General features: G+C 40.0%; 1 protein-coding gene across 7 annotated transcripts in view; it reads left to right on the top strand.

Moving 5' to 3' along the window:
- nrg2a (neuregulin 2a) overlaps positions 1-13,592 on the top strand; it is an 86,635-nt gene that overhangs the window by 69,622 nt on the left and 3,421 nt on the right. For 4 of the 7 annotated variants that reach the window (XM_026938578.3, XM_034311165.2, XM_026938583.3 and 1 more), the window contains 6 exons: positions 1,371-1,429; positions 6,119-6,142; positions 9,900-10,002; positions 10,160-10,295; positions 10,376-10,503; positions 12,202-12,423. In XM_026938578.3, the coding sequence (XP_026794379.1) occupies positions 1,371-1,429; positions 6,119-6,142; positions 9,900-10,002; positions 10,160-10,295; positions 10,376-10,503; positions 12,202-12,423 (672 nt within the window). Of the gene's footprint in view, positions 1-1,013; positions 1,091-1,370; positions 1,430-6,118; positions 6,143-9,899; positions 10,003-10,159; positions 10,296-10,375; positions 10,504-12,201; positions 12,424-13,592 lie in introns of all 7 variants that reach the window. The other 3 variants (XM_026938580.3, XM_026938579.3, XM_026938581.3) reach the window with 3 other exon arrangements.

Below are 13,592 nucleotides of genomic sequence, written 5' to 3'. Positions count from 1 at the left end.
CATATTTCCAGATTTTACATTCTGTGCATTACCATCAGGGCTTGAAATGAATCACTTCCTTGCTCAGCCTCCGATCATGTGGTTAACTGTTTTCTGAATCCAGGAGCCTGGCATTTAAACATTGAAACATTGAAATTTTAAATTTGTTTTTCCAACATATAAGATACAATTTGCAGAAACAAGTTAAGAGCTTCAGTTCATGATCAAACATCAGAATGGTAGAAAAATCCCAGTGTGATCCCAGTAAATTTGACTGTGGCATAGTTGTTGGTGCCAGACCAGGTGACGTTTTTCAACCGTCAACTGTCCAGTTTTGTCGAGCCAGTGCCCACTGCAGGCTCAGATTCCTCTTCTTGGCTGACGGGAGAGAAACCTGATGTGGTCTTCCGCTGGTGTAGCACATCCACCTCAAGGTTTGACGTGTCGTGCTTTCTGAGATGTTTTTCTGCTCACCACAATTGTAAAGAGTGGTTATTTCAGTTACCATAGTCTTCCTGTCAGCTCAAACTAGTCTGGCCATTCTCCTGTGACCTTTCTCATCAACAAGATGTTTCTGCCCCATAACCTCCACTCACTGGACATTTTTTGTTTTGCGCACCATTCTGTGTGAACTCTAGATACTGTTGTGTGTGAAAATCCCAGGAGATCAGCGGCTTCTGAAATACTCAAACCAGCCCATCTAGTACCAATTTCCATGCCACTGTTAAAGTCACAGAGATCACACTTTTTCCCCATTCAGTATCAGGGTTCCTATTAAAGTGGCTGTTGAGAGGTATATTTATAAGCAGTAAGCACCACAAAAATGAATAGTAAATTAATGGCATTACCAACAAGTGCCAAACTTACCAGCATTGAGCAGATAACAGGTGTTCATTTCAAGCCCTGATTACCATGCATAGTGACCAAATAATAGCCAACATATTGATTCAGAGTGAAAGTTCAACCAGATGAAGTCCAGAATGCATAATGTATGTGTGTTATTATGTCATCTTGTCCCCCTCTCCTCCCCCCAGATGTCCGAGTGGATACTTCGGGCCGCGGTGCTTGCAGCCGGAGCCCCTGCGGCTGCGCATGCCCAAAACTAGTGAAAGTATGTTGACTTGAGAAGCGCAGCTTCACACAGAGGACTGGTGTCCCGCTGTCACCACTTCTGTGTCCCTCCTGTCCCGTGTCCCAGAGGTGCTGACAGTGGGACGCTTTGTCCTCTGCGGTCCATGGTGCTGCTCTTGTTCTAATTTCATGTTTTCTCTGCTTTCTTCTCTCTTTCTCTCTTTTTTGCCCCTCTTTCTTTTGCATTTCTCCTCTCTTTATGTTTTATTCCTTCTTCCTGTCCCTTTTCTCCTTTCTGTGGTTTTGTTTCCTTCCATCAGGTGTCCAAATGACTTTACTGGCGATCGCTGTCAAACCTACGTTATGGCCAGTTTCTACCGTATGTCCATTTCTTCTTCTGTCTGTCAGTGCTGCATGCTGGAGCTGCTGTGTTATGAGCTCCTTGTTACTCTCTAATGGTGGATGCTCTGCTACTTGTTCTAACAGACCCAGTCAGTTATGTTATCCCATTCAGTGACCAATTGACCCTCCATGCATCACTTTTTACTGATGGATTTCCCATTTAAAAAAATTAAAAATCATATCATTAGTTAACAGTATAAATCATACGCATGGTACCTAGTATGACTGCATGTGTTTCATTAAAGGAGTATCATATACTTTCGTGCTAAGCCATTATTAGATTACTAATTGGTGTATGCAGAAAAAATATATATTTTGCACCCATTGCATCTTAAAATACATTAAAACAAATAACAAGTACTAACTATCTATAAATACCTGTATAATACATTCTGTGTGGGATCAAATTGCAAAAAACATCAGATATAATATATGAGTAACTGGACAGCGCAAGCATAATATATAGATATTACACTTCAACTTTTACCTTCGTTAAAGAAATACTCCCGTTTTTCTTTTCAAGCTAATCTTTATCTACTGTTTTTGAAGGGTATATACAGTAACTTTTCCATATATTAAGACAGGAACAGAACATCTGACTCAAAATTCATTCAAAATTTAGGGTCTTAGGATGAGACAGGCATGAGAGAAAGCTCTAGCAAAACTATTCTTATGTAACGTTATTTAACTTTCCAACACTAGAGCAGTACAGTAAAAAAGTAGATCTGGTTACTTACACTTTCCCAAAAGTTTCCTGAAAGTGCAGTGAGGTGGAGACTGAGGCACATGCTTACTTTGATCAGGAATTTCAAAAAAGTAGTCCCATCTGTGAAAGGAATTATTAAAACAATAAACCGTGGTGGTGTATGCTGTTATAGAAAAATAATCAAATGGGGTGGTGTGATATAGCGGGAGTCATTGATACCACTCACCAACCTTTTTTTTTCCTCTTGAAGTTAATATGACTAAAAAAATGCAGCTTGTTATGTTATCAAGTGTAGTAAGTGCAAAGTCCTCTGTCCTAAAGACTTTAATATGTAGGAACAGCTTTACATCTGACTGTTACAAAGTGCTTACACTGGAGACTCCTTCAAAAATGCTAAATAAAATGCTCCTCACAGAAAACGTCACCATATCAACAATTACACAAATATTTCAAATATTTGAAATCTGTTTAAAAATCCCTGTATACTATCATTCAAGATGTGCTATTGTAATAAATTAAATAACACCTTCTGTCCAATCAGGTTTGAGAATTCAGCAGCCCTGTGGTATAAATAGGTCTAAATCTTCATTTGAAAACAGCTTTAAATGAGTGGTTTAAGGAAGCATTCTACAAAAACGTTTTGCATTAATGTTTATTGATGAAATTTGTCACCTAAGACACTCCTTAAGTGAGTTTTGAGTGAACAAGTAGAGATTCCTCACTGAATTTTTTGCCTAAGCTGTAAAGAAGACATTGTGACAATTAACAATAGCTCATTAACTGTAGAACTTTTTGCAGACAGCCACCCACTGTGCAAATCAAAAACCGAATGTCATAATCCTCAGAGTTGAAGAAGAATGCTCATCAAATGTGCATGACTGGAACCCAAGTATAATCATGTCCTGTGGTTCAACCATCATCTTGTTCAGACTTGAATACTGGACCAAAATGGTCTGATTTGTTTAAGCAAATATGCCAGTGTTGTTACGGCCGTGCCATCCATATGCAAAGCATTCTGTAGAAGCATTTTGAATGGAATTAGAAGCATTTTACGGCCTGATGACATGCAGATGTCATCAGTCGAAAGACTGATCTTTAGAGGATGGTCAGGTATTGTGGATTTAAATGCGCAAAATAACCAAGCTTTCATACCATTCTAGTGTGTAAGGCAAACTCATTTGTGTGGAATACACCATTGGAGTTCCTTTTATTCATGTAAGCTTCCCTCCAGGGGAAAATCTCACAGAAACCCTCTTACTCTCCTTCCCCCCTCCAGTTCCTAGACCATCCCCCTAATTACAGAGATGGTAAATAGCATCTCTTCCCTGGAGTAACATGCTTTAACTCCACTACACACCACTATCCCTTCCTTACATGTCCATCAACTGCAGAATTAGTCCCAGGAGAAGGCGGAGCAGAGGGAGAACTTGGCTTTGACAGTTCATGGCCGTGGGCTATTGGCTCTTTCACAAGGCTGCCGTTCACACAGAATCATGGCTTTGTACTCTCATCAGTGTTGCTATGCTGGCACTGTTTACCTTTCAACATGACCCCGGCATTAACACATGTTTACTTGCAAGAGGACAGCAGATAAATCACGTCAGGATGTATGTAAACAAACCTGTGAGGATGATGAGCTTACAGAACTGTGCCCGGTTGAAAAACAGATTTCCTCTCCAAATAAAAGAATAAAGGAGGTATAATTTTGGAATGACGTTCGAGGAGGCACTCGCAACGGCACACAGCGAATAGTATAATTTGACATGGGGCCTATTAACGTGTCATGTTATGTCTTGACATGGGATTTATAACAGCAGAATGGTTACCTTTGTTCAGGTCACCTATCAAGTCTTGGCACGTTAGTTTTTGTTAGTTCACGCTCCTTCAAAAGCCAGGTCTTTCTATCTGTGCTCAGTTTGGGAGGTCTGGAGTGGAGGATCTTGTGTTGAAACAGTGAGAGACATCTTCAATGCTACAGTGGCGTTCTGCACCTAAAACACCCCCAGTACAGGCCTCCGGGGGGTTAAGAGTATCACTGGTACTATTGATGCAATCAGATTGAAATTCCTGTGTAGTATGTGTGGCAGCATTAGGAAACATTGGAGATGGCAAAAGAGGGTCCATGCTCTTCATGTCTAACAGACGAATGACATGAAATCACTTCTATGGAAAGTTCATCATCTTGTATTTACTGTCAGTGATCATGCAGATGATTCTATATGAAGAACTCAAGCACTAACATCCTCCTCTGGAACATCTGCATCACCGTAACTGACATGATTCATTATTCCAGCCTGCCAAGTAGAAAAATAAAGACAGTAAGACTGTCTGGATAATGCCTTGTGGAAGCTTAATTGGCCTCAATCAAATGGACAGAAACATGTAGTCAAGATGGTATTGGTCTATGCATTGGTCCAAAATCTCGAGAAAGTGGACAGATGAACTCCTCCCCCAGCAACCCAGTTGGATGAAACATTAGAAACGGATGCATGTTGCTGTGACACATCTGTCATCTTCCAATCAATTTCCCAGATCCCAAAATAGGAAAGCGTGACATCATCATAGAACCATTCAATGTTTGGATGTGAACTCATTTGCCATAACAATGCTGTGCAATACTTTGCAATACTATACTTTACAGACTATTTAATTAAACATTCACATGCACTGAATTTGGATCATACTACGACCGCAGAAAATGCTCATTTCTGATTGGCTGACAGGTATTCTTACATTGGGACACTGCTAACCTTTGGAATTGAAATGATATTCAGAGAATAATTTGGATTTCACTCAATAGCTTGGAAATTGGAATTGAATTCCAGTGAGTTGGAAAGGTATAAATTTAGAGGAAGCTTACGTATGTTAACCAGTAACCAATATCACGTTTTTTGGTCATAATATCTACGTACAACTTCACACTTTTAAATAAGACTACATTAAATAATTTGTATTTTGTATTTTGTAGTGGCAGCAAGTTTTGAAGGCAGGCTTTATAATCATAGTGCATGTTATGGAATGTGTAAACAGAGTACAGACTTATCCAGGAAGTCCATGTGGGATAATATTGCGCAACTTACATTCTTACAGTTAAACTAAGATGAACTGTATAGGGTGGCTTTATACAACTTTGTAATCTATCCCGATCTTAACAGAGGTTATTGTGCTCCTCCAGTTGTGGTAAACATAAATCATAGCTTTTTTGCTCAAGCACAACAATAAACACTAAGCAACAAACTGAAACCCAAATATTTCTGAGAAGCAGTTAACTGTGTACAACTGTAACAGCATGTTCGCATTAACTGATAACAGAGTGTTCTAAATATTCGCCGCAATTAACGATTAACACTTAACTCTAAAAAAAAATCAGCCAAATTGTTCATGTCTATAAATGTATGTAATATTTGTAATTGTGCACCAGAAGGTAAGATTGTTAAGATAAGTTGTAAAATTTATGTTAATGAACATGTATTCCTGAATTCTTCTTGTATACAAATACAGTTTAATTTCTCTGTCATTAATATGACATTAACCCTTTATGATACATAACAAGTTAATCTTGCAGTTCCTCCTAAAATAACATAATAAACCTTATAAAAAAACTAACCAGAAAGTGTCTAATCCACCCAAACGGGTAATTTGCCAAACCCAAGTATGCACCTGACTATAAGGTGATTATGACAATTCCCTCTATTTCCTACCTGTTAATCTAGAAGAACTTTCTAGCCTATAGGAAAGTGTATGGCATGCCTGCATGCTCCAGCATGCTCTAACAGCTCGCTGTTGACATAATACTCTGGTGCTTATAAGCGCACTCAGCTACAACATTGTTCCTCTCTTACTGCCTGACTCACCCTTCTCACGCCACTCACGCAATGCACATGTGTTGGAATATCCGTCTCTTAAACTTTGTTCTGTTGTGTTTTTCTCCCTCTACCTGTCACCTACCTGTCATGGCAGAGTCTCTTGGGATTGAATTTATGGGTATGGACCAATTCTTCCTCCCCAATTCTCTTCTTAAGTAGATCTGTGTAGATCCAGCTGTGTTCACCAGACCTCCATCGCTTTCTTTACGATGGACTCTAAAGCGATTGAACATGTTGATTAACAGATCGATCTGTCTGTCAGCACTTGCTGTGTAGTAATATAACCCCTTTTCCTGGTGTCAGCATGAGAATCGGTATCTGCAGCCCTCGTTCTGTTGGGGAAAGCATGAAGGGAATTGTAGGGGCTCTTTTAAGAGGATTCAGATGGGACTTTTTAATGCTCCAAATGAAACCGAAGGCAGTTTTGATCATGCATGCAGAAAGTGCTGGATCAACATCAGCAGACCGAAGATACTTTAAGTTTTTTTCAACATTTATTTACTGATACTGTAACGTATATATGATTACTATAGATGATCATTTTGATACATTTCCCTGAACTGGGAAAAGAATAGAAAACCTGTTTAGTGCAGACTCCCTTATAGGGGTCTGTTGTTGAATTCAGTCCAAAAATGTAAGGTCTTGAGTTTTAATGAGCTTTTTTTTATCACTGGGGTAGGTACTAGGTACTTGTGTCTTCCCTACAGTTTTTGGTATCTGTTAGGGGTGTAACATGTTACCACTAGCTGTATCTGATTTAAAACTGAAGTACGTGTGGCCTAAACCATATACACTGGAAAACACTGGGAAAAATCCAGAAGTAGAAATGCTAGCACTGTCAGCATTGTCCGGAATTCTGGCTCTGACACTTCCTCAATCTCAGCCACATCACTCAGGTTTAAAATTGGTCTCAACTAGAGAGCGTGATTGCTTTTTAAATCTCATTCGAGCAGTTATTGGTTTTGTTGGTACCTACGATATTTTCTAACTAATTTAATCGGTTGTGTCTCCCACAATACAATATAAACAAACTAGTAGCCTAATTTAGTAATTTAGTAGCCTAGTAATTTAAACCACCACCCATGACCCTGACCAGGACATACATCTAGTCTCGACCAGATGCCTGAATAGTGAGCCTCTTATTCATATTCGTATCTGTTTAGAACGCATATAAACACTGTTTGGAACACATCTTACCTGTTCATTCCGACCTAGTTACATCCCTAGTATCAGTGCAACCTCTTCTGTGTTTACGAGTCTACGTTGGTAAACACATAACCTCATTCCTAGAAATTTGGCTGAAAAAAACAGTATTCCTTTTAAAAAAAAAAACATGTCATAAATAAAAAGTGTTTTTGGAGCTAGTAACCCAAGTTTGTTTCTCATCTATTTGGAGAAATGTACGTAAGTTTTAAGTTGACCACTTGCGACCTTTTGAACGTCCTGCTCTGAGGTTAGTATGACACGGGGATTTGCGTAAACCTCGACAGCCTGTTATTTACCTCTTAGTAAACAAGAGGATATCTTCAAGTGAATTTGTTTGTGTAGCAGTGCTAAGAGCGTAATTACGATCCACCTGGCTAGTTCAGACCCAAGCTGTGTCACCTACTAGTCATCCCCGCTCACGCACGTACACTCATCAAAGCCTCCCAAGTCCGTGCATGATTATGCTATCAGACGTCATCCTTTTTAAACGACCATCTTGTTTACCAAACACCAGATGAACTCCTGCCGGCTGAATTATGCCTGCATCCTCTGATGTTTTGATGTGGAACTGGATGCTGGGTCATGGCAGGCGACACAGGAGAATGAGCGATCGGAGTAATGGAAAATTTTCCTAGCTCTCATAATGATTGTTCATAAAAATGTGGACGAGTGCTGCAGATAATAGCCTGTTCTCCTTTCTTGGGGCATAATTGTTGGATTTCCGACAATATATGTGCTTTCCCCTCTTTCATTATCTTTGGTTTTCTGTCTTCTATAACTTTCTCTGCCCTCTACCCTCATGTTTTCCTGTCTTTGTGCCTTTTTCACTGCTCTCCCCCCGCAACTCTGAGATTCATACTTCATCTCTTGCTTCATTTGAAAATTGGACACCATCTCTGTTTTTGTTTTGCTGTTCCTGGTTTTGTTTTAAGCTTTCAAATTTTATCTCTTTTGAATAGCATGCCAGACTCCATTTTGCACTGGTTACATTGTTGTTTATATGTTTTTTTTTTGTAGATTTGCCTGCTTTCTTTTACCAAAGCCGCTTGTTTCTCTTGGAAATGACCTGTTCAATGAGGTGTATAAACTCCTGCTTGAGTGGTGAATCAGTTTAGAAGTCCAAAAAAAAAAAAAAAAAAGTGAATACACTTGGCTTTCTCTGTCACAGAGCCCCGTTTAGAAAAAAATTATTGCACTTATAGATTCTGTCTGCTGTTTTCACTCTTCAGTCAAGGTTGCCAGATTGGATTAACTCTTCATGATGTAGAATGATGGATTAAAACACAGCTTAGACTATGATTTGACCAAATTACTATCAGCTAAAAGCTATTTATCATCTAATATGGTAAGAAATATTAGCCTGTTAGTCTTTAAAACTCCTGGTCTGTAGTGTGAAGCACATCACAGCTGGATCATATCATTATTAAATATTACACATTTTCCTTAGGTGTGGAAATCCTCTTCTGATAAAATCCATGTGGCTTTTCAAAGGAACACTTCCAAGGGAAACATAAAAGGCTGTTTTTTTTCTCTTGTTCCATTGTTTTTTATTTTTTGATTTGATAATTCGGCATGCTTTAAGGAGAGTTCATTTTGTTCTCCTGAATTTGAATTGCAGTTGATGTTTATTTGCTGCCATAGTAAAAAGCTGTAATTAACCTTACCACCGAGAGCCCCAACCTGCACCTCTGATTGCATATGTTCCATTATGTAATCTCAGATAGCACAGCTTGCATTGCAAAGTCATTTGTATTTGTGCTGGTGGATCTCCACTGGTCCCCTAGCATAAAGCAGGCCGTGCTATGAATTAATCTGAAATGTAATGCCCTCCCATGGACAGAAACATCTATGGAATCAGGGAGGCAGGTTTGTCAGGGCCTGCAGGGATTCCCTTTTAGCGCAGTGTGATCCATCCTCACATCCATGGTAATGATGCGTGTATGGCTCACCCAAGCATTTTCCACTGCTGAGCTGGCCCATTAGAGAAAAGAGAGGAAGGCTCAGGCATGTCCCATAGCTGTAATTAACTCTTATCCTCATGTGGCTAATGAGTGTGCAGATCTCAACTCCACTGCAGAACCTGAGTCATACTCTGTGCCCATTGTACCTACACACACTAGGTGCACACTAGGGCCTTGCTGTAGTAGTGGGAAAGCAGGGGTGTGTAGGGCTAGGTCTGGGCAATATGATATTGATATCAAGATAAACACACTTTTATGAGAATTTTGCTGGTACATTTTAAACTCTAACCATATTAAGATAAGTAAGAGCTGCTCAGCTCTGCCCGCTTTCTGTAAAAGCCAACTCATGAGGCATACACGGTTTTAACAGAGTATGAGGTTGAGTAGAAGAAAGGGTAACCTATAAACTGCTTCATTTTTTTTCTGTATTAGATAGTAGAAGAAACGTATAACTGAAAGCATATATTGTTTTTAATGTGCTGTTTTGCTAGACTGGCAAGCCTAAGAATCGTGATCGTGATGTGATCATGTATTAAGTATCGTGATATGATATTTTTGCCATATCTCCCAGCCCTCCCAATGAGGCATGATTTCTGAGAGAAGCAGTGGAAAATGTTTAGGAGGATGTGAGGAAGTTAATCTGACATGGTGAGATGAGACACTGATGGCTGTATGTTTGTGTATGTGGGTGTGTCTGGCGTGGTACAGAGGCAGAGGAGCTCTATCAGAAGAGAGTCCTGACAATCACAGGCATCTGCGTGACTCTGTTGGTGGTGGGCATCGTGTGCGTGGTGGCCTACTGCAAAACCAAGTAAGTACACAGCAGAGCACTTTGCGATTACTCTGCCATAAGCTTAATTGGGTTCAGCGCCCTTCATGCTGTAGCCGCTCTCAGCACTAAGGAGTGTGTGATGTGGTGAATGTGACTCTGGGTCAGTGTCCGAAAGAGTGACGCTGCCTCACTATAGCCTCCCCCCTAGGAAACAGAGGAAGAAGATGCACAATCACCTGAGGCAGAACATGTGTCTGGATCACCCCAATCGCAGCCTGGCCAACGGGCCCAACCACCCGGGCCCTGGCCCTGAGGAGATCCCCATGGTGGATGTAGGTCTTTTACAAACACACTATTTCTAGAACCCATTAGTGTCTGCTTTGCATTGTCTGAAAGTGTGTGTCTTTTATAGTATATCTCAAAGAACGTCCCAGCCACTGAGAGAGTGATGAGAAGCGGAGCGGAGGCGTCATTTGCCGGCAGCCATCATTCTTCCAGATCACACAATTCCTCCACCCGAGGCCACTCCTCCACACACAGGTACGGTCATCACAGTAGTATGTGTGATATTGTGTGTATCATTTCGAATCAGTATCTATCAATATTTATCTTCACATTACTTATATTATATAAGCTAACAAACAGCCATGTTTGATTATCTTCTGTAAGCATTCTGATAAGCATTCTGACTAGTCACAGATTCCAGATGTTTTTTCAGTTTTGTTAAATCATGGCAGTAACATGAGCCAAAGAATTTCAGTCTTCAAACACGACACATTATGGGTTCACTAATTTGTTTTATTATATCCCAAATCATATTGTAAAAGTCATATTGAGTATAATATGACTACTCAATATGTCCAAACTAGTCACTCTGTTCAACATGAACTGAACTCTTGTGCTAAATAAAGGTCTGTTTGCGCATTAGGTCTGTTTTGCACCTACCCAACATTCTTTTCTCTTCCCCCACTGATGGTCTGACGTGGAATTATAGCCTGGAGTCTTCCTTCGCACTCACAGTAGTTCAGTGTTTTCTGCTGTTGCGTGACTGTATCATGGTCTTTCCTAGGGCTGCACGATTAATCATACTTTAACTGTGATCACTATTTTTGAATTGCTCAGATAATTTCTTATATCTTAGCATAATCAGCTAATGTTAGACACCAGTTTTTATTCACTCTGATGCATTAAATCACAAACTTGCCATTCATGTTTTCTGTTGACTTAAAATAATAAAGTGATTCATGCAGATAAATAATTGTTATTGTAATTTTAGACATTATACCTCATTCTCAAATCAGAATCAGAAGCTATCGATTAATTTTCTATAACAGAAGCTCTGAAAATAGTGCCAGCTGTAATTCCAATCACAGGTTTATATTAATGCGCTTGCTCTAATAATATCATTGCTATAGTAAGGAATAATACATAGGAATTAGCCGTTACTACTCCTTTGAAAGGAGTCCCCGGTGTCAGCGCTTTGTTTTCCAACACCACAGTTTCTTCAAGGTAGTTCCACTTTCTCTGCAACATGGCAAGCTGAGCCATGTCTTATTAACTTTAAGAGAGAGAAAAATGAGAGGCTGATGAGGGACCAGCAGTTTATAGCTATTTTAATGTAAGTGATAACAGGAACTATCTTGTTTTGTGGATGTTCCGCAACAATGAATGTAACTATTAACTGTCAGGTGTCTTTCTTTTGCAAAATAAAAACTTGTAATCCCTGGCAGATTGCTATGGTGCAAGAGGTATAAAACACTTTGAGATGTGCTGTTACAGAAAAAAATAATTTTGGGGTCTTCATTCACTTCAGGCTGCACCACACCATCCTGTTGTTTATTGTTTTCCTATAATAGCATGCTCTGTCCTGTTTAATCGCTTACTTATTGTGCGGTGGGTTCACCCAGTCTCTTCTCTGTTTCATTTCAGTTTCATTTAAGTACAGAATTTCCAGTTTGTCTATTACTGTATCAAATAAAAATCTTCAAGATTGTATTTAGCATGTACATGCATTTAGACATGTAAACCTCCATAGAACACACACACAGAAACACATTTATACACACATTCACATATTGAAATTCCAAAACCCTGCAAAAACTGGTACTATAATCATAGTATCTAGCCACATTTCCTAAGCTGTGACATTCTTGTATGTATCTGACAGCTAAAACAAAATAATATTTTCAGTTCATCAGTTTGTATATTTCTCTCTGTCACTGGCCTACTGTGCGTCAGACATGATGAGAAGACATGGAGTCTGGAACGGACAGACAGTGTGCTGTCGGACTGTCCCTCAGGCGTGCTCTCGTCCTCTGTGGGCACCAGTAAGTGCAGCAGTCCAGCGTGTATGGAGGCACGAGCACGTCGTGCCACTCACTGTGGCTTCCCTGAGTCTCGCCGGCCACCGATGCGCTACGGAGACTCCTTCGACTCACTCGACTCACCACACAGCGACAGGTGACACTTGACACTGCCATGCCTATAAGTGCACTGAGATTCTAGCAATTAAAGAAAACACTGCGAATGTAATTCACACGATATAGCACATATCAAAGATTTTAGTATATGTTGAGAGGTACGTAACTCCGTATGGTGAGGTGGTACAGGTCAAGCTGTACCCAGATGCACCGTATACACATCAGGGAGCAAAGCTAGCACACGGCCAGCTGTATTTACAGTTATCTCTTGCCTGCTAGCCACCCCCGCCATCGAGCAGCAGCCAAAACAGGAGGATTTATACCGCAAGGGGTTCATTAAGTCAACAAGAGCTGAACAACACATTATCTCATGGGGTTTTTTAAAAACCTCCAGTGTATCATTGACTTTACCTCATCTTTCCCTCTTTCCAAATTAGATGACGAAGATCACATGATAAGGCCATTCAAGAAAAATAGGGTAGCTCCTACTCTCCGTATGTGAAAGAAACGACTTGATGCCAAGCAAATTGGCAGGTTTGGTGTGAACAGAGGAGGGGGCTTAAGCAAGAAGTGTAGTCCTCACATGTGCTGTGGGTAGAGTGTAAAACCACACTATAGTGGCCTGTAGCCACGGTTATTTATGGAAGCATTTACATCTGCTCTCGAGGCCCTCAGATGCTCAGTATTAATGTTCACACTGTAATTTTCCTAGAGTTAAAGTGAAGACGGGAGGACCTGTTTACACTGCAGTGTAACAAACATCACACAAATTTAAACACTGCAAAGGTCGCAGAGTTTATAGAGCACCACATGCACACACAACACACTAAAAGCCAGGGACTCATCTGTTAATAATGTTTGTATTTTGGTGGGGGCACTTCTCTTGTTTTCTCTTAATGAAAGCATTTGACTCACACTGGATTAAACCACTACTCAATTTGAGAGGGTAAACTTGTCAAAGTTTGTACTTTGATTGGAAAGTGTGTACTTAGTCTATCAGCTTTTAGTTTCTACTTCAAAGGCAGGGCAAAACGTGTCTACTAAGGAATGTACATGTTTCAGTGACACAGTTCATTTGAGTTCATAATCAGGGGGATTGTCTTATTTTATTATGACTTGTTGCATTAAAGATGTAGGCAGTAATTTGGCATACATTAGATGAACACATGCACATTAAGCCACACTAACAAAACCAACCACCCTAAGGTC

This window comes from Pangasianodon hypophthalmus, chromosome 15 (assembly GCF_027358585.1).
Source record: "Pangasianodon hypophthalmus isolate fPanHyp1 chromosome 15, fPanHyp1.pri, whole genome shotgun sequence".
NCBI classification, from domain to species: domain Eukaryota; kingdom Metazoa; phylum Chordata; class Actinopteri; order Siluriformes; family Pangasiidae; genus Pangasianodon; species Pangasianodon hypophthalmus.
This window is presented reverse-complemented; position numbering and strand designations above follow the sequence as displayed.